This window comes from Ictidomys tridecemlineatus, chromosome 9 (genome assembly GCF_052094955.1).
Source record: "Ictidomys tridecemlineatus isolate mIctTri1 chromosome 9, mIctTri1.hap1, whole genome shotgun sequence".
Taxonomy (NCBI): Eukaryota; Metazoa; Chordata; class Mammalia; order Rodentia; family Sciuridae; genus Ictidomys; species Ictidomys tridecemlineatus.
Window position 1 is genome coordinate 130,347,454 of NC_135485.1, and position 21,804 is coordinate 130,369,257.

At 32.3% G+C, this 21,804-nt stretch overlaps 1 protein-coding gene across 2 annotated transcripts in view; it reads right to left on the reverse strand.

The window, feature by feature from the left end:
• Nucleotides 1-21,804, reverse strand: part of Usp38 (ubiquitin specific peptidase 38) — a 41,023-nt gene that overhangs the window by 11,105 nt on the left and 8,114 nt on the right. Inside the window, exons 3-9 of one of the 2 annotated variants that reach the window (XM_005327561.5) lie at nucleotides 19,839-19,968; nucleotides 18,060-18,161; nucleotides 14,602-14,760; nucleotides 12,854-13,047; nucleotides 8,708-8,801; nucleotides 6,157-6,263; nucleotides 3,996-5,358 (exon numbers count right to left, since the gene is read on the reverse strand). In XM_005327561.5, the coding sequence (XP_005327618.1) occupies nucleotides 3,996-5,358; nucleotides 6,157-6,263; nucleotides 8,708-8,801; nucleotides 12,854-13,047; nucleotides 14,602-14,760; nucleotides 18,060-18,161; nucleotides 19,839-19,968 (2,149 nt within the window). The remainder of the gene's footprint in view (nucleotides 1-3,995; nucleotides 5,359-6,156; nucleotides 6,264-8,707; nucleotides 8,802-12,853; nucleotides 13,048-14,601; nucleotides 14,761-18,059; nucleotides 18,162-19,838; nucleotides 19,969-21,804) is intronic. The other variant, XM_078022076.1, reaches the window with a different exon arrangement.

Genomic DNA, 21,804 nt, shown 5'->3' on the forward strand with positions numbered 1-21,804 from the left:
GTCATATTCATTACAGAAAGGCATTACTGTTGCTTTGAGACAGATTATACTATATTTAGATCTATCCATCAAGCAAGGTGTGAAACTGGATTTTAAAATTATGGAACCACAAACTTCTTTAAATAGTACCCAGAATATACTGACATGTGCCCATTTTCTGGAAGAAGGTCTACTGCCTTCAAATGGAGTTGATCCAATAAGGTCTAAAAGCCACTACTAACAAGCATAGCCCTTTGCTTGTCAGCAGAACCACCCTAAAGAATTCTGAAAACCAGCTGACATTAGCCACAACTGTATGATATCCCATGTTTCAACTTAAAGCCCCGAGACTCTGCCATCTGGAAAGGCAATCTTATTTTATAATTTCTAGCTAAAATTTTTATGAATCCCTCTTTATGAATCACATATTTTTATAGCTAAAAGAAACTTTGAATAAGAAATCCTTAATGGCCTAATTAACCTGAAAGGGCTTCTAAAACTTAATTTGTAGAATATTTTTGAAAACATTGTTTTCATCTACTGTGTCATTTACTGTATTCATAATTGTTAGCTCCCACAGTCATTTTTCAGATGATATAGTAGATATTCAATCTATATTATTAAAAAATATATATTTTTTTGACAGAAAAGCATACCTCAGAAAAAGACACTAAAATAATAATAATAATAAAAAAAATCCTCAGTGCTCTATCTTTATATTAAGCTGTTCAAATCAGCAATGAAACCATAACTCTGTATCTAAGGAACTATAATTTCATATATAGATGTATTCCCTAAGGAGCTTGAATATGCAAGGTAGTGTTCCAGAAGTTCTGCTTCCAAGATACAATAGTTTTTAGCCTAGACTTTGTTTTAAGCTAATAACCCCACTGCTTCTAACACCTACAAAATTCATATTTCAGACATAAAAGCATCCCCAGAATGTTTCTTTTTTGTATAGTTTTCTGTTTTCAGAAGATGAGTTTATGAATCAAAGCAGAAAACATACCTTTCATTTTATTTCTTTTAATAAAGAAGAGACATTGTGTACACTGTTAAAATCAATTCTCATAGCATATATAATTTATATCACAAATTTATAGCAAGTATTCAAATTAATTCTAATTTCAGTAACAGACCATAAATGAAGCTACAGAAAGGCATTACTGTTGCTTTGAGACAGATTATACTATATTTAGATCTATCCATCAAGTAAAACTGTTGACATTAAATTCCCCCCTTTTATTTTTCTTTAAACCATATATATTATATATACTTTTCTTTATGTATGATAAAAAAATTTAAGAAATTAAACTACCACCTCCTTCAAAGAAACAAAGAAAACAAGCAAAAGCTAGAAAACTCTGCCTGTGGTCAATGTGGGCCTGATGGCTGGTGATTTCCACTCTGCAATGCCGGTGGTATTTACGTAGTCTTTATCTTACTGCATCCTAACCAAAGGCTTAGGTTTTGTAATTGGGACAATAAAACAACAGAGTAGCTACTACTAGTGGAAGTTGAATTGAAGGGAAAGAAATATATGAAGAGGAAGATCCTTTTACTATTTGAGTTTCAACAACTTTTTATAAATCGGTACATTGCTATTTCTTACATCCTATATTCTAGATATAGTTATCTATTATAAAGCACAAAATGCTTTGAAATATGAAGTACATGCTATGAAATAAGCACAAATTTAAATTATACCTCAAGACTAAGTGCAAAACTCAAAATACACATACATACTCTATGTGTTCAAAACTGAAAAACGGACAGCTAAAAAACTGCTGTACATAAGATCTCAACCAGACATTCCCATTACTGGAAATTACTAGATATGTTCATCAGCATAACAGAATAAACAAGATAGTCTCTTACCACAAACTTAAAATACCAGAATGATTTGGTTAGATGGTATGAGAAACTTTACAATTAAAGTCTTCATCAATTACACCACTGTATTTGAAAGTAAATAATTACAATCTAAATTATATTTAAGTTCTTATTTAAAAGTTTACTGTTTATCATTATAATTTGCTTTAAAAAGGCATTTTGATAGTAAAGTTTAATAGCCAGTCTAAATATTCTTAAATAAATACCTTACTGTAAAATTTGGCAATATGTTTTCTGCTTTAAACAACTAACCAATCTGAGACTTAAGATGGGATTTAGGACAATTGTACAACACTGAAAAACTATTCACAAACTACATAACGCCTTTTCTTTATTTAATATAAGAGTCTTAAAAAATAATGGGGGGCTGGTGTTGTAGCTCAGTGGTAGAACCTTTGCCTAGCATGTGTGAGGCACTGGGTTCAATCCTCAGTAACATACATAAAAAAATAAACAAAGGTCCATCAATAAGTAAAAAACAATATTTAAAAAAACAATAAAAAGAATGGCCTGTTTTAATCTTGGGGTTGGGGATGTGGCTCAAGCGGTAGCGCGCTTGCCTGGCATACTTGCGGCCCGGGGTTCGATCCTCAGCACCACATACAAAGATGTTGTGTCTGCTGAAAACTAAAAATAAATATTAAAAAATTCTTTCTTTCTCTCTCTCTCTTAAAAAAAAAAAAAAAAAGAATGGCTGCTCATGCTCAAACACTAAATCAGGATGTAATGGAGAAAACAGCAAGATGGTTAAACTGGAAAATCTAGGTGGCAATGCGATAGTCATTATGGCTGTAATAGTATTTGACACTCTAATTACAGAAATTAGAGTAGTTCCTTATCTTTTCAAATATTTGATAAATACAATATTCTGCCCAATCACTGGTATGTAAATAACCTTCTGCATATTTCCAAAAGTCAGGATCACCGCCCTGGGCCTTAATTGTCTACACTTGGTAGAAATTTTCTATTTCAACTTAATTCTCTGTTCTACTTCTCTAATCTTTAAGAATCATGATAATTAATAACTAATTATTAATTATCATGTAACAAGAAGAATATGAGTGAATATATTCTATTTCTATTACCTAGATAATAGACAACTTAACTGGTGTTAGTTTTTGGTAGTGAATCAATTCTAACAAACATTCTGAATTCCTATTTTTTTTTTCTGTAAAGTTAATTGTTTATGTGTCACTTCAGAACATTGCTGTCATCCTTTAAAAATGTGTCATTATTTGGGTATTTTATAATGCAGGAAATTTGAAAGCTCCTGAGAAAATTTCCCTCTAAAAATCAGTACTATAATGCCCATTTCTTCTTTTATTCTGCTTGTGTCTTTTAGTTTTGTGTCTTTCAAACACAAAAGTTTTAGAAATTTACTAATTTAAACTCATAAAATAATTTGAACTACCCAGTTACTACACCTATAATTTCCTTTTCTACAGTTTCACCTATAATTTGCTACTGGTCCTTTTTTTTTTAACCAAAAGTTGGAAGGTTTCAAAGAAAAACACTTGCAACATGACCATTACTAACTTTAAAGTAAATAAAATACTCCTTGAAAAAAATATATTAAAATAAGCAAATTTATCTCATTTGAAGCATTTATGCCATGGCTTTTATTTACTAACTGTGCTATTATCTCATTGATTTTATTGCCCAGATGCTCAAAAATACAAACACCCTTTCTTTATATATTTTCTCCTTTTTAATATCCTTTATTTTGTCCATCTGAATGTCAACACACAGACCTTAAAATATTTACACAAAGAACTTGCAGGAATGAACACCAAATTTACCAGTCATTTCCCGAGGGGGGATGAAGGGAAAAGGGTTTTTGTATGGCATGATTTTATAATCATCTTTTCTAACTAAAAATAGAGCTTTCATAAATAAAAACAAAATAGGTTGAACCTAATTGCCACTTTTCACAACTACTTCCCAATATTAGAAAGTATAATAATTGAATTATATAGGTTGAGCTCATTTTATATAAATCCAGAATCAAGTTTCAGAATTCCTTGAAAATGTGTAAGTCAAGTTGGATTTCAAAATCTGGCCACTCAATTAACCACCTATCAATTGTATAATATTTTCTGCAAATAAAAATATTTTCAACTTACCTGTAAATATAGTTTATTGTCCTTTGTTATAGCATCCATAAGTTCCTTCTGAAGAGGTGGGTCTCCATTTACCCAGAGTCCACTGGTTGGATTGTTACCACTTAAACCATGAGTGGTGTTCTGTTTTTTATACAGAAGCACATATGCAGTATCTTTTGGAAACCTACTTGTAATTTTCTGGACTGACTGAAATGAAGTGAATGTCACTCTGCTGTCATTAAATAAAAACCATTCTTTTGACATTTCCTTTCTTTCCAAATCCTGTTCAATAATTGCACTGGGACTATCTCTGCTTAGTATGTGACTCTGGGAGGGTGCTAATGTGAGATTTTCAGGCTGGTGGCACATCTGGTATGAAGACTCTGCACCTGTGATGTTTCTGGCATAAGAATAGTAATGCCCACTTTCAGAGGATATACCAGAGTGAACCACAACAGAACTTAATAGGTAGGGGACCAACTTTGGACAGAAAGCTTCTTCAGTTCCAGAAGGCTTTAATTTTTTAGCTAGGTTCTCACCAATATCAGTGAAATCAACATCTACAGACCAACTTTCTGACAATGAAGATAAAGAAGTAGTTCTTTTAACTGGCAACTCCAAAACCAGTGGCAGTGACACATTGTCTAAAATTTTTCTTCTCACATGATACTTCTGATCATAGGAAAATCTCAGGAGAGTAAGAATAAGGTATTCGGGTTCCTCCGTGATTTGCATAGTTTTCTCAGCATTCTGCAGAGAGGCACAGTTTTCACAATAATATTGGTTGTCACCAGTAAGAATCTCTGGAGCCAAAAAATAATTTAGTAAGTCAGTTACTGAAGGTGTGGTCTCACCTCCTGGTTTCTGAGGTACATCTTTATTGATAAGAATCTTGGGAGATTCATTAGGGACAGAACTGTTTTCAGTATAGTGAAACCCATCAGGAGGACCGCCTATTGTTCTTTCATTCATAATTGAATCACAGACAAAGGCAGCTGTTGCTGGATTATAAACTACTGGTTCTTCTGTAGGACCAGATACACTGGCTTGCATTAAGCTGCCATCTTGTGTATTGGATAATGATGCTGGATCTTGGAAAGACAAGTCTTCCACAGCAGGGGAAGGACAAAAGGCTAGTGAAAGATCCGTGAAGGCTTCCACTTTTTGTGAGGTACTCCTGCAGTTCAAGCAACATATGTGAGTCTGTAATTTTCCTCCAAACATTTTTTCTATTAAAGTCTTCTCACTGTCACTTGTGCAAGGGGTCTCTGACAGTACAGCTGCCTTACTGGCTACTTCCTGTAAAGAAGTTTCACTGTACCCCAGACTTTCAGAAGACTTGTATGAGGATTGAACTTTCAAGATCTTCTCTTCTTCATGGAGCCTGAGGGAGAATATATCAGTATATCACTACTTTACTTACGTTAAAATATCATTTCTATTTAACAATATTGGTGGCTTAAAATATAAATTATTTTTAATCAATATAAAAACCAAGTTTCTCTTCTTCTAATCAAGAAGAATACTGAATAGTTACAGAATCTAGAAGAAAAGTTAAGGGGTAATTACTACTCTATATTCTCATTATACTTTCTTCATAAGGTTATTTTATAGCATGTATTATATTACAATTAAGTATATATGTCCCTTATTGTCTCATATATTTTTGTCTGCTTGACATCTCAGAGAAGTTTGGCACAAAGAAACCATTAATATATCCTTAGCTGAAAGAAAGGGAGGTTGCACAGGTTAAGACCAACTAACTTTGTCATTCATACGACAGAAAGGAGCAAAGACAAGGAGACACAAGAAGATTGTAAGTTTTGTTCATTCAGTGGTAAGGATACAGTAAAATGTACCCTATGCTTATAATTATAAATGGTCTAAAGGAATGGCTCTTAAACTTTGTGGTCCTAGCACTCCTTTATATTCTTAAAAATAACTAAGCAACCCATTTTATTATTTTGATAATAGCTCATATTTTGATAACAGCTGATCTGAAGTACAAAAAATCCAGGGGAAGGGGGAACAAAACCAAATTAAAAACAAAAGTAAACTTAAAAAGCATACAATAAATGCTAGATAAACACCTGAAATGTTTTCAAAAGTAAAAACAATATTAAATAGAAAGAAACTGTTATGAGAAGACACATTCAAGTTATATTTTAAAAATACTTTTTACCTGTCAAGCAGAAACCTGAGGTATTCAGAACAGTCTTGTTGTGATCTGGGAGTAAACCATGGAGGTCTGGAAGCCTCAAAGAATATCCGAGGTGCATATGCTTCCCTCTTTAGATAGCAGCACAGAAAATACAAGGAAGTATTATAGCATGAACCAAAAGTAACTGAAATCTTAATATCTAATGTTTAATAAAGATTATTTAAAATTACATTGCACTCGGCCTTTTCTAAAAAAGCCAGAAACATGGAGCAACCTGGAAACATATAAAACTAGTTACAAATAAATATAGGCAATCTTTAGTTACACCTTCTCACTCTGTAAAGAACAGAGACTTCAGAAACTATGGGGCTTGTCCAAGGTCATACAACTAAGTGAGTAGAGGGATTACATTAGAACCCAGGTTTCTCTAACTCTTGATATAATATTACCTCTCTATGATAACTGTGTTTGAGTCCCTAATTTTTTTTAAATGAAAGCTTAATGAATATATATTGTGGACAAAATAATATGGTGAATGGTCTACAGAGCCAGGCAACTACTTGCTTTAGTTGAAAATTTCCTTGCTTGGGTACATGTCTTAAATGTATAGAATGTGAACACATTGGTTAGGGACCTTGCTAGTTTTGTCTTGTTTTTTCTTTTAATACCAGATACCAACCCAGGGAAACTTACCACTAAGCCACATCCTTAGCACCTTTTTTAGAAACAGGGTCTCGCTGAGTTGCTAAGTGCCTCACTAAGTTGCTGAGGCTGGCTTTGAACTTGAGATTGTCCCATCTCAGCCTTCAGAGTCTCTGGGATTACAGGAAAGTCCCTGGCTTTTGTTTTCTTTTTAAAAGTGCACATAGGCAGTTCAGTCTAGTAGTTGATTTTAGACTCTGGATTAAATTAATCTAGGTTCAAATACTGGATTTTTCCACATACACACACAAAAAAGCTGAATAGGTGTATGAAAAATATGATTATAACTTGAAAAATCTGAAATTCTCTTGATATTTTGAATATATTTGGTATATAATAATGGAATCCTCCTCAGTTAAAGAAAATTTTATTCAAATTAGGGGTGTTTATAGCATTTTGCAAGAAGGGAGTTTGGCATACTGATTTAGCATAAGTTTCAGAGCTATTTAATTCACATCCTAATCCTGCTACTTGTTTGCATGACCCTGAGCAGATAACTTAAACTTTTTTTTCCCAGCAAACTGGGGATATACTGATAGATTAGTTTTGAGGATTAAGAGATAAATGACTAGAAAATTTAAATGCTCAGTAAATGTTAACTTTGTTATTTATAAGAAAAAAACTTTAATTATTTAGGGAAATCTACCTACCTAAAATAATCCTTGCCAGTCTGCTACCCAATCAAGAAGGTCTCAACTGTGATAGAACTTTAATTAGGATCTCTCGTTAGTTTCTTTCTTCTTTTCTTGGGAATGGGGAACCTCCTAGAGTTTTTTCTTAGTAGTTCTGATTTAGTAAGTTAATATAGTATACATATATCTATATAAATATACATATGTACACATATACATATATATCTATAATATAGTAAATGTGGACTAACGATAAATCAAGTACAGAAAAAAAATCACTAGGAAAACAAAGAGGAAAGAAGAGTTTTCATTTCTCTTGGTCCTGATATGTTAAATTTAATTTGTTGGCATATTTCTCTCAGATGAAGACTAATAAAATGATCTCTCTGAGAACATCAGTACTCATAGGCCATCATTATTCTGTCAATCCTGTTTCAATCATTTTCATGTAAGAAGTTAGACTTGAGACATTTTTCAGTTTGTAGATGGAAACAATCCCATCAATTATGAATCTTTTTTTTTCTTCTGGCTCTAATTACCAACTACTTTTTAAGATTTCTGTGAGTCAATAGCAATCAGAGGAAAACCAGAAAATAATACATTAAAGTAATATATATCATTTGTCTGTGTATGTTCAAATCCTAAGCTATAATTCACTGAACATAGGATTCCCTTTGCTTATCATAGACTATGTATTGTATCTCTCCAAAAATATTCTGTTGAATATTTACTATATATGACCTTTTTCTATTAGCATAAATTCATTTCCTTGAATTAATCTATATACATAAAAGATCATGATAAAATTTTAAGCTTTAGAATTCAACACATAAACAGTTCTACAAAAATCTTTAGTCATAATGAAGGATATATATAAGAAAAGGGAGGGGTAAAAAAGTCTGGCACCACACAATTACTTTAGTTGCTCATTTCTATGCAAATCCATTAATTTAGTATCTGTAAACTATTAAAAATGCATTTAAAATGATTTCTTCATGATAGATTCTTTATTTGATAGGAAATTGGATTTTACATATAACAGTTCTTAGAACAGTAGGTCTCTATAATATTTATCAATAAGAATGGGAAGTGGAGAGAATGAGGATAAAAACTTGGCATATTCTGATATTTAGATATTTTAGGCAGTACTACTTCAGTTAAAAAGGTTTGGCATATGTGAAGTTCAAAGAATATTATCATCACAGTTAGCATATACTACTATACACACATACACTCACCTGTGTATGAGCCAAAAAGGCAAAAAGATGCTGTAATTTTTTCATTAATGAATTGCACCCGTTTAGATTTAAAGATAATACTTGTCTCCTGAAACTGAAGGAAAATAAAATATAATGCAATATATCTCTATAAATATATACACAAGCATTTTTTTTTTTTACAAAAATATCTTTAAAAAGCTAAAAAGAATAGGGCAGAGGGGTTGGAAGGGAAGGGATGGGGCATGGGGTAATTAATGATGATGGAATGTGATGATCATTACTATCCAAAGTACATGTAAGAAGACACGAATTGGTGTGAATATACTATGTATACAACCAGAGATATGAAAAGTTGTGCTCTATATATGTATTAAGAATTGTAACGCATTCTGCTGTCATATATAAATAAAAAATTTACACAATAAAATTTTTAAAAAAGCTAAAAAGAAGCTATTAGCTATTAGCATAAATTCATTTTTTTAAATTAAAACTTATGCTTAGCTGGATGCAGTGGTGCATGCCTGTAATCTCAGTGGCTTAGAAGGCTGAGGCAGGAGGATGCAAAGTTCAAAGCCAGCCTCAGCAGCTTGGTAAGGTACTAAGCAATTCAGTGAGACCCTGTTTCTAAATAAAACAACAACAAAAAATAGGGCTAGGGATGTGGCTCAATGGTTAAGCACTCCTGGATTGACTCACCTATACTGACCCCCGCCTCCCTCAGCCAAACCAAAACCCAAAAAACAAAACAAACAAAACAACTTATGCTTAGAGTAAAACGTTATTTATGTGACAGTTTTTTTTTTTTTTTTGCCTAACAAAGTTACCTAACTGTATGTAACACAGTGAAGAGGGAAGAAGGGAATGATAATAAACGAACACTTAACTACCTGGCCTGGCAATGACCTATGCGCTCTCCCATATTATTCCTATTTCCTGGATTAGTATATATAACTAGGCTATTCATTTATATCTTAGATAAGAAACTTTTAAATTCTTTTAAATATGCATGAAATAAAAATATGCTGTCATCAAAACACAAAAAAGTTGGAGTGATTTTAAAGAGTGTGGTATAGCATAGCTTGGGAAAAGAATATTAAAAAATAGTATAGGAACAATTGGTTACCCATGTGGAAAAAATAGAAGTAGGCAAGATTTTGTAACATCACAAATGCCATGTTGGATAAAGAAATTAAAGCAAATACAAAACTAATAAAGTACTTAAAAACAAAAGGGGAAATTTTAGAGGGTAAGGGCTTTCTAAACCACAGGTGCTATAAACAAAAACTGGCAGATTTGACTACATTAAAAAAAATCTATATAAATAGCTGGGTGTAGTGGCGCACACTTGTAATCCCAGTGGCTCGGGAGGCTGAGGCAGGAGGATCCCAAGTTCAAAGCTAGCTTCAGCAAAAGCAAAGTGTTAGCAACTCAGTGAGACCCTGTCTTTAATATAGTACAAAATAGGGCTGGGGATGTGGCTCAGTGGTAGAGTGCTCCTGAGTTCAATTTCCGGAACAAAAAATAAACAAACAAATAAGACTACAAAAAATTGATTTATGTAATTAGAAGAAAGCATGTAATAAGGATTATCATGCAGAGTATAAATGAATCAACACGAAAAAGAAGAAAACCCAGCAGAAAGATGCAAAAGAACAGGTTATTAAGAAAGAAAAGCAAATGAACAAAGAAAAATAGAGAAGAAAAAAACCATAATGGTCAATAATATGCAAATTAAAACAAAAAGAAGAGGAAAGTGCAGTGGCATGTTCCTTTTAGTCCCAGCTACTACATAGGAGGCTGAGTTCCAGTTCAACCTTGGGAAAATAGTAAGACCCTATTTTTTTATATACATATTTTGTGTGTGCGTGTGTGTGTGTGTGTGTGTATATTTATATTTTAAATATCTTTATTTTGATTATTTATGTGGTGCTGAGGATCGAATTCAGTGCCTCACACGTTAGGCAAGTGCTCTACCACTGAGCCACAGCCCAACCCTATTTTTTATAAAATACAAAAACAAAAGAAATTACTCAGATTGGGAAAAAAGTAAGACTGATTATATAAAGTACTTCCAGAGGTATAGACAGTCATAGGTACAACCAGATGTTAGTATGTAAGTTCAAAATGCTACAACCTTTTGCGGAGCAATCTGGCATATCCTATTCAAAGAAAATCCTGCCTATCTGCATATGAGAAATGCTCATAATGACCAAAAACAGATTTAAAAGTAAATTAATAATTTGGTCAACAGGAATATGGTTAAATAAATCATGATAATGATTTAATTCAGAGTGACATAGGTACGTGCTGCCCCATAATGGGAACATTTCTAACACAAATTATTAAATGACAAAAACAAGTGGACTAAAAAAGAATTTATAAATAGGATTCTCTGCAAAATTTTTTAAAAAACAATGACACTGTTTTTGTATTAGATATAGGCTAATGACTATACCAAAAAAATCTGGAATGAATAATGCACACAAAACTGTGCCTTTGGGAATGGGTGTGTGTGATGTTTATTTTATATATTTGTACATTTAGTAATTTTTTTAAAGCCACGAAAAAGAATTCATTTAGTATCTAAGAAATAAAATACGCTGTCTTCCTATTCTGAGATTATTGGCTACTGCACAGCAAAATGTACTCTCTCAATTTTTCTTGCCAGTTATAATTGCTTTGGTCTCTGCTTTTTGTCATCTGTAAAATGAGATGGCTCAGTGGATGACCTCTGGTGGTCAGATATAGATTCTTCAATCTTATGCTTAGGGTTAGTTGAGCCTGAGTACATCTTTTCTTAAACATACACACACACACACACACACACACACACACACACACACACACGCGCACACACACAGAAGAAAATAAAACAACAACAAAAAAAAACAATAAACAAAACACTAACCCATATGTAAAACACCTTAGTGCTCACGCTATAATCTGGGGCTAAGCAATAACTGAAAACGAACTCAATATCTAATAGTTTTTGTCTCTTCTAGGCAGCCATAACAACTTCTAAAAGCTTGGAATTCAATTTATAAACATCTTTGAGAAAGCTCCATGAAATCTTCTTGGTACTAAAGAGAAAATATTAACCATATTTTGCCTTTAGGAAAGGCAAAATATTATTTTGTACCATCATGGACAGCATTCCTCTAACTAGCAATTTTTATTTCCCATTCACTTAGCTGCAAAAGAAAATGGATTTAAAAGTAAATTCATAAGTAGGCAAAGGAATATGTCTGTTAATACATTTGTTCAGTAACTACCATATTGGAGTGGGAAGCAGAGCTTGTTTTCTAAACCACAAAGAAGTTGTTCTGATAAACACTGAAATACCTATAAGCATAAAAAACTAAATTTGATACCCTCAAAACATATGGGTTAAACCTAGCATAGTGGTGCTAATCCCAGTAGCTCAGGAGGATGAGGCAGGAGGATCACAAGTTCAAAACCAGCCTCAGCAACTTAGTGAGACCCTGTCTCAAAATGAAAAATAAAAAGGACTTGGGATGGGATGTGGCTTAGTAGTGAAATACCCCTGGTTTAAAAAAAAAAAAAAAGATATATGGGTTAAAAAAATATAGTGGGCTTATAGATAGAAACAAAGATAAGAGGGAAAGGGAGGGAGAAGGGGAATAGCATGGATGGTGAAAGGAGACCCTCATCATTATACAAAATACATCTATGAAGATGTGAATCTGGTGTCAGCATACCCTATATATAATCAGAGATATGAAAAATTATTGTATAATGGTGTATTAAGAATTGTAATGCAAAATAAATAAACAAATAAAAAATAGAAAGGGGGAAAAAAGAAACAAAGATAAGAAATAATAATAGCAAATGAGATCTCTAGGACACATAACAGACTAAATCTATCCCTCTGTTATTAAATGTCAAGTCATAGAAATTAAAAAGATAGTAGCATTATAAATAAATGGAATGCACACTAGATATAATTAAGCAGACTTTATATAAGTATTATTTCAATAGTTCTTGAGCACTAAAAGCAATTTCACTTCTGAATAAGCCTACTATATGGAAATATTAACATTTTGCCATTTATAAGAAATAATGTATAGAAAATCTCCACCTTACATTTTGTTAGCATTCATCAAATTGTATAGTTGAAGTGAAAATGTTCAAATTTAAACTTACTCTGTAGCCATAAACAATGCTTGTATAACACTGTTCATATAACATGTATTTCCTAGGTTAATAAGGCCAGTTTTTCCAGTTTCAGATTTTCCAGAAAGTCTAGACAAGCAAGATGCCAAAGAATTGGATTGAGACGTCCAGGCACTTTGACTGAGAATCAGCTTAATTTTCTCCTCACCAGGCTTAGGAAAATCCTACACATCATAAATAGGAAAAATATTTTAAAGTAAAGTAAAAACTATTTTTGTTATTAAAATAATTAACACCACAAAGAAGATTTTTCCACTGACATTATTTTACTTCTTAGTTTTAAAATACTGACAGCAGTAATTAGCTAGTCACTAAAAATTCAAATTACAGTGCATGGCAAAAATAAATGCCTCCTGAACACAGTTGCTCAAGTTCAATAATACTTACGAATTGTCACATTTGAACTATTTAGGCTAGCAAAATATTTACAACATAAAACTTTAAGATCAGAGAGTATTCTGTGCTATTTAAAGGCAGTAGGAATGAGGACTTGAAGTGGTCCATAACTGAATAAGTTAAACAACAAATAATCTGCTTTTCAAATTTGGGGATAAAAATCATATTTTCTTTTAATTCATTACTAATATTTACTAGTATTAATCCTTAGAAACAAAAGTCCAAAGTAATTAGGGGATTTAAAATAAAAGTACACATTGACATAATGACCTCTGACTCTGAAAAACTCATCACATTTTACCATCTAGAAAATTATTACAACATACAGATTTTTCTTACTTGCTTAGTAAAGTATGTGATAATGAGAAAAGATTTTAAGTGTAAATGATTTCAAGCTTGAGTAGAGCATTGGCGAATAAGGAAAGTTGGTCAAATAATTTACAATTATCTTTTATTGACTGCTATTTCTGGTACTTAGACTTTGGAAAACAAATATTTTTAAAGTATTTCTGCTTTTTTTGTTTTGATGATAGCTAAGAGAAAGTGTTTCCTTGGGCTAAGAGTAATGCCTTTCCTTCTTCAGATTCTGAGAATTCTGAGTTATCAGAATTTTCAATATGAAAGCACTGAAGAACAGTCATCAATAGACACAGCAATAGAGAGTATCATTACTATTAAATCCATGACAAATGCTCCTTCATATAATTTACTTTAGAAAGGTCAAGTGTCATACCAGTGTTATACATCACACACATTAATTGTTTAACAGTCTTATCTTCTGGACCCCAAAATTACTTTCATAAAGCTAACTAGACAGTAAAAATCATATGATTTGAGTCCATTTCAGATACGAAGTAGTATAATGTCTGAGTTAAACTCTCTTATTTTGCTCTACCTTGACTTTGCAGTAAACTTACTGAGAAAAGTGTGCTTGCTGTGATCCATTTTTCACAAACAGAAATGATGCACTATCTATACAAAGTCGAAAACCAGAGTGACCACAAATAATTCAAGTAAAGATTCTATGAAATATAGACATTCACGAATAGTATATAGTAAAAGCAGAATTAAAAATAGGGACAAAATCAGTCAAATACTTTATTATCTGCATTTCCATGATTCTAATATGTACTTTACATATTTGAACACATGGGATGCAAATCTGATATATGAATTCATTTAATATAGTATATTTTTAAAACAAGTTTCCCCAAAAGTGGTTATAAATTCTAAGATATGCCTTATTTGATGGTACCAGAGAATTGAAGAAATATGGTTATTAATCTGCAACTCCATAAATACTGGTATAACAATTCTCATACCTTTATTGCCTCCAGAATAGGTTCATAGAGATCTGGAAATCCAGAATAATGATACATCATACAGTGTATTAATTCTGTTAACTGCACTAAGAAGGTTGTGCTGGAAGGCAGGCCATCATTTTTGAAAGAGTGAACCAAATTAACTACATGAGGAACAATCTGAAGAAAAAAAAAGATAAACATTTCTTAAAATGTATACAAACTGGCAACACATTCTCTAGCCTACAAATAGAGTACAATGGTATATGATCAGCAAGTTCTTTCCCATGTGTTGTCATAGCTTTTTCTAAAAAAGTTATAAAGTTAAAATTTTCTAGAATATCAACGTAAATCTTGTTTTCAGTCATGTACAAGTGTAATTCCATTTACTATTCCTCTCCTCATTCTTATACTATTATATGTCTGACATAGGTACAAACAGAAATCTTAGTCACTGCAACAATTCTAAAGAAATGCCTTCAGTTGAAAAATTTTAGGGCTATTATATTGACGAGATCATTTGATGGGAACAAATTAAAAACAAATAAACAAGCAAACCTAGAATTAGCTAAAGAGCTCCACCTAGTGAGAACTTAAAAATTTTCAGCTTGAAAGAATTACAAGTTAAGTCTACCTTAAGTCTTTGAAATAACTTACAAATGTAACTAAAATTATAGCTCAAATAATATACTTTTCATTTAGATAAGAAGAGGGACAATGTCTAATGTTGGATTGGATATCCTTATTAATAAACTCTTTCCTCAACCCAAATAAAGATGGTCCTAAAAATAAAAGAAATCAGAATCTTCTATTATATTTAAGAAACTGGGGCTAAAAATAAAAAGGAAATTGAAAATGTACATTGCTTGTAAACATGTAGACAATTGTTAATATTGATGATCATCACAAAAAAATGTTTTCATTGTAAAATTAGTTGAAAAAGACCCAACAAATATAGACATAATAACAAAAATATTTAAGAAGTTATTACCCAAATGAAACAAATTCTATTTTTCAGCAATGGTTCATTCTATTTAAAAAAATGCTGTACTTTTTCCAAATAATTGTAATATGAAACTACATGTTTACACTTCTCATGCTAAAAGACATCTTATTATGTTCTATTTGTGGAATATTTTTGGTCGATATCTCATAAAAAAGTGAAGCTATAGTTATATTAGGGTTATGCCATGAGGCAATAATAATGACAGTTATAGTAATGCCCCAATCATCATCTTTTCCTTTTACCTAAAAAGAATCATCATATTCTTAAATTAACAGTGCTACTTCTGTTTTCTGTCTAGCTTTATCATTGAGCCTGAGGTCTTAAATCACATTTTAGGTTTACACTACTTTTAATCTTACCTCCATCAAAGGTATGGATATCACCATAAAACTAGCAGCTCCTAATGGGTTCATACTATTGCTATCATCTCTACATATTTAAGCAAATTGAATGCAACCCTGCCCCATAAAGCCACATCTCTCAGACATTCTTTTGATAAAATAATTAAAAATTTAAAATTATTTTGTTTTCTCAGACATGAAGGGAAAGAAATAAAAAGAGGAAATAATTTAAAAATGATTCATAATTCCAAATTGTCCAAAAGCACTTCTAATGTACATTTGATTTTTGCAATCAGGTTATATGGTTTTCTATTACTATGCCCCAAATGATCAATATTATCATTGACACAGAAATAAGACCTTTTCTTAGAGATATACTTCCAAGCAAGCTATATTGACTCCTCAATGCTTGAAAGTTGAGTTTTTGAATGAGGAAACTAAATGTTTCTAGACATTATTGTAACACTAAACATAATTTACTATTTGAGGAAATGCATAAAATTTAAATAGTTGTTTTTTTTTTCTTACCCATTATGACTATCTGCCACAGTGTCTATTTAAATTTTTTCCACTTATAAAAAATATGAGGGGCTGGGGTTGTGGCTCAGCGGTAGAGCACTTGACTAGCATGTGTGAGGCATTGGGTTCAATTTTCAGCACATAATAAATAAATAAATAAACAATATAGAGCTATTGTGTCCATCTACAACTAAAAAATTTTAAAAAATATATAAAAAGCAATCTGTCTCATTACAATACATATTATAACATCAATCCTGGTTTGCCCTAAATTATTCTAAACATAAAATATGATGAATCATGATGCTGATGATTCCAAATTGTTGCTCATAGTTAGCTACCCTTAAATCGCAGTCCTTCACTGAATTGTTTGGAATTATATGTGATTTAATTACCATTTAAATCACTTCTAAATGTCCAAGTTATTCTTAGTTAAGTGGAGGGTCAAACTCTACACAGTACTTAGACAAGAATTTGGTCTTTGTTTTTAGGCTTTACTAAGCCAGATCAAAAATTTCAGTTTCAGATCTAACTTAAATAAATGATCCCTTAAATAAATGATTTAATACCCATTTAATTAATAATCAAACATTTCAAAGTCAAATATTTGTTATTTTAACTATTTTTCTCGGGGAAAAAAAGTAGTTAAAGTAGTTTAGGTACTACTAAAGTAGGAAAGGTAAGGAGATAACTTATTTTAAAACATTCTGAGCAATAAAATAGGTTTAGAATATAGAGTAAGCGACTAATCCCAGAGATTAAGAAATGTCCTTGGTATAATAAAGTAATAATAAAATAAATGATTAAGTTATGTTAGAGAGTCTCCTTCTTAGAAATTTGAAAACAAGCTTTTTTTTGAAGGGCCTACACACAATCATGCTTGGAAGAAAAAAAAAAGTCACCTAAAAATTAACAACTAGGATTCTATACATCTTCATCAGTCTCCTCTGAATTTTGTTATGGTGATCAGTATCCTTAAGATTTCAACATTGTAGGTATACTGATAATGAGTTAATAGTCCTGTAAAACTGCGGATCAGATCTTGGAGGAAGCAGGCATTCACACAAAGCTACTGCTTTCCTCTGATGCCATAAAAACGTCAATGGACAGGTCCCTAAAGTAACATCTGGGTCATTACCTGTGATAATTGATAATCAAATCAAAACCAGTGATATAATTGTTTAAAGTGGTAGCATTCTAGATATGTTTTAAGATGGAGTCAACAGGATATGGGCTGAGAGTGAATAAAAAGACTTAATTTTAAGGCAACAAATCAAACTGATGTTTTCATGGTTCTGAAATTTTAAAGCCATCAGTGATTTTCAACTATTTTAATCCTTTTGCACTGTTCCTATGTACAGCAGACATCCATCAGTGACATATCTCACATACAGCAGTAACAAGTCGGGTAGTTATGGTGAGACACAAAACATTCTGAAAATACATTCCTTGGAGAGAAATTACACAGCTTCAATTTTCTAAGAAAAGGTAAAGCTATGTGAAAATAGATTCAGAACTAACTTACAGCCTTTTCACTACATACAAATGTGACTCAATAGGAAACTAAATTTTGAAATGTTTTTTAATTATAGGAAGCTTCTGGCATAACTTACCAAATGGAACGCCTCTGGAGAATGCTGAAAACTAAGCAGCATGTGAGAAAGAACTGCAAGAGCACCAGGTCTCACAAGAGGAAACCAAAGTCGATTAAAAACCTTCAAAATAAGATAAGACACCCATCTTAAGAATTTGGAGGAAAATCAGTAACTCAATCAGTAGTTATTTCCCTAGAGCAAAAATTATTTATATGAATGCCCCCATTCCTGAAAAGTTCTATCATAACATGTTATTAAACTTTGGGGGAAGGACAAAGTTTTGAGATAACAACATGACTGAGATCAAGGGGAATGTAATGGCCTACCCAATTCTTAAAATACCCTGATAAATGGAAATCTGTTAAACTATGTTTATATGATGATGTTTCTTGGGCCACTCTTCATTTAATTCACTCAATAAATATTTATTAAGCACTTACTATTGCTCAGCACTGTTCTAGGCAATGGAAAACAGTAGATCTGAAAAATAATTTCTAAAAGGACTTTCAGTATAAAAGATGTGAAGAGATAATAAAAAGGAACATATAATGATAAGTGCTATCAAAATACAAAGCAGGGCATGAATAGAAAATACTGGGTGGCAGAGGGGTTTGCTATTTTTACAAAGGATGTGCAAAAAAAATGTCTCATGTAAAAGGTAATATCTGACTATAAAGCAGAAAGGAGAGAGATAAGCTTGGTAGATACTTGAGAAAACAGCAATTTAAACAGGACAAAAAGCAGTGCAAAGGTCCCAAGTCCTCCAGGCTGGTGTGATATGAATATAGTAAGGAGGACAGTGTAAGTGAAGCAAGAGACTAAGGCAAGTGGGAGATGGAATTAGAGAAGTAGCAGTGGGCCAGATCACATGGCATCTTGTGAGACACCTACAGGGAACAAAAAGCAGGGAGGCTAAGGTAATCAATTCAACAAGAGATGGTGACAACTTTGGATTGAGGTAGTAGTGACGTAACTGATTAAAAGTGGTAGGATTCTGGATATATTCTAAAGGTGGAGTCAGCAGGATATATAGGATATGGGTTGAGAGAGAATGTTAGAGATAAGGATAGCTTCAAGTTTTTGGCCTAAGTGAGTGAAAGGATGGAGTAGCCCTTTATTAAGATGGGAAAGATCACCTGTGGGAGAAAAAATATTAGAGTTTCATATCTGAGTATAGACAGTTGAATATATGAATATGGAATTCAAGGGAGAACAATGAACTAGAAATATACATTTGTCAGTCATAAAGCCTTGGGACACCTATGCTGTGAATATGCACTGAAAAGAAAGAGGACCAAAGACTGAACTCTAAGGCAATCTTAAAAACTGGAAAGAGCAAGAACAGGAGACTGATATGCCAGTGAAGTAGGACAAAACCCAAGGAAATATGATGTCCTGGAAATTGAGTAAGAAAAGTGTTTTAAGAGGAGTGTTCAGTTTGTCAAATGCTGCTGACAGGCTGAAGAGGAGAGCCCTGAGAAATGATCCCTGGTGTAGCAACATTGGGAAGCACTGTTATCAAAGGTAATTTTGGTAAGGTAATGGTAAAAGTTTAATTAGATGAATTCAAGAAATAATGGGAGAAATGTTTTCATAGTCAGTATCTGAAAATAGCAAAACTATTTTAATTACACTTACATGGCATTTTTTAAATTACTAAGGCCTATTCAAAACAAAACCAAAAACTGGAACATTTAAAATTAAGCATTCAAATGCTTTTAAAGAGACAATACTGATTATAAAAATATTGATTATAAGATTTCATGCATTCTAATAGATTCATATTCTCCCACTTACCAGTTCTATTTTCAGCAAAGTAACATCTATCAAAATAGTAAACTTCTGAACAGCTGCTAGTCCTTTCAGCAGTGCAATTACCCAAGTATCCACATGCTGAGCCAACGGCCAGGAGAGCCAGTCAATCATTCTGAAAATTGAAGAAAAATAAAACTATCAGTATTGGAAATATTTTCAACATTACTCAAGAGTAGACTACTCTTGTTACAGTAAATAACCACTCACTTCATAACTCATTATTTACAACTTGCTAGTAAAAAGCACTGACCAAGATGTAGAAATGAAATACAATGGATGCTTACCCTCAAGAAGTTTTCAATTTTGTACAGTGACAATTTCTTATATTTAATGCATTTCCATTAAAAAATTTCTAATTTTAACAAATGCAAGAATAAAAAAATTTATACTATATAATGGTATCAAGAATTTATTATCAAACTTACTCTAAGAACAGCTGAAATATAGATATCCAAATGAAAACATATGGGTATCAACCAAGATTTCTCCTTCCTGATGAGTGCAGTCTAATGTAATACACCATTAAAAGAGGATATATTGTCAATTATGGAACAGGTATCATCATCTCTTTCAAAAGTCTACTATGTAAAGACAACAAAAGAAAACTTCAAATATATAAAAGGGTACAAATTGTGTAAATATGCTAATGGCCTAATTTCATTAATGAATGCCTTTCTTCTTGAATATCAACCCAGTTCAAGGGAAAAAAGATAATGTAAAACAAGGTTTGAAAGAGACTCCCTAAGTTAGATATTTACCACAATGAAGGCAGGTACAACTCTTTTGGAAAGCAATTAGACCAAATGTTCATACAATTCAACCTAACAGACTGATTTTAAGGATTATCTAATAAGAAAATAGTAGGGGAAAAAACTCACCTTTTGAAGTCAGAGCAAGTGGTTTAAAGATCTCAATTTATAATTTATTAGCCAGAAAACTATATATTATATATTATAAGTACTTATAATCTCTGTGCCTCAAATTCCTTATCTCTAGATTGCAGGTAAGCATGCTCATTTTCAGGGATGTTGTGAAGAGAAAATGGGTCAATATATAACAATGGAAATATTCATTGTGAATTCCTCTCTTTTAACATATGCAACAATAAACATCTTCATCCTCCAAACTGTCAAACTACCAATGCCGAGGTCATAAATCTGCCCAAAAAAAGAAACTACCATGTTAAAAGGACTGACATCTAAATCGATTTGGGCATCTTCACCAAAGCTATTATATAACTATCTATAATAATATTGGAGTGTTGTCTTTATTAAGTTTTTTCCTTTTAAGATTAAAATGCCCCTAAAGTCCCAATACACACTGACTACAAGTTATCTGTATGTTCCTTCCATTCCCTATACTCAATTTACTTCTTGTTTTCCTGGCTTCTTCCAACAATGACAGCTACAAGTCATTGAAGTAGCCCCTGATAGCTATTCTACATCTTCCAAGTATTTCAAGGTTGATTCTCAAAAATTTAGTGACTATTCTACATAAAAGAAGAGACATACTTCTTTTGTGAATTAAGAATATATGCTGGGCACAGTGGTGCATGCCTGTAATCCTAGAGACTAGGGAGGATAAGGTAATAGGATTGAAAGTCTGAGGCCAGGCTTAGCAACTTAGTGAGGCCGAAGTAACTTGGGCCTTGGTAAGTAGTAACTTGGTGAGAACCTGCCTCAAAATAAAAAAAAAGGATTGGGGATGTAATTCAGTGGTTAAGTACCTCTGGGCTCAATTCCAAAACCAAAATACACACACACACACACACACTCACTCTCAATCTAGCACTGTTTTTGATACAGAAAAACTGCAGAAAAACCTAAATGACCACCAATAAGGAAAAGACCAAATACACTGCAGTAGTGACACTGCAGAACACTAAGCAGAATTTGAAGAAATGAGGTAGATGAATCTATCCATGGTTATCTAATATGGAAAGATATGA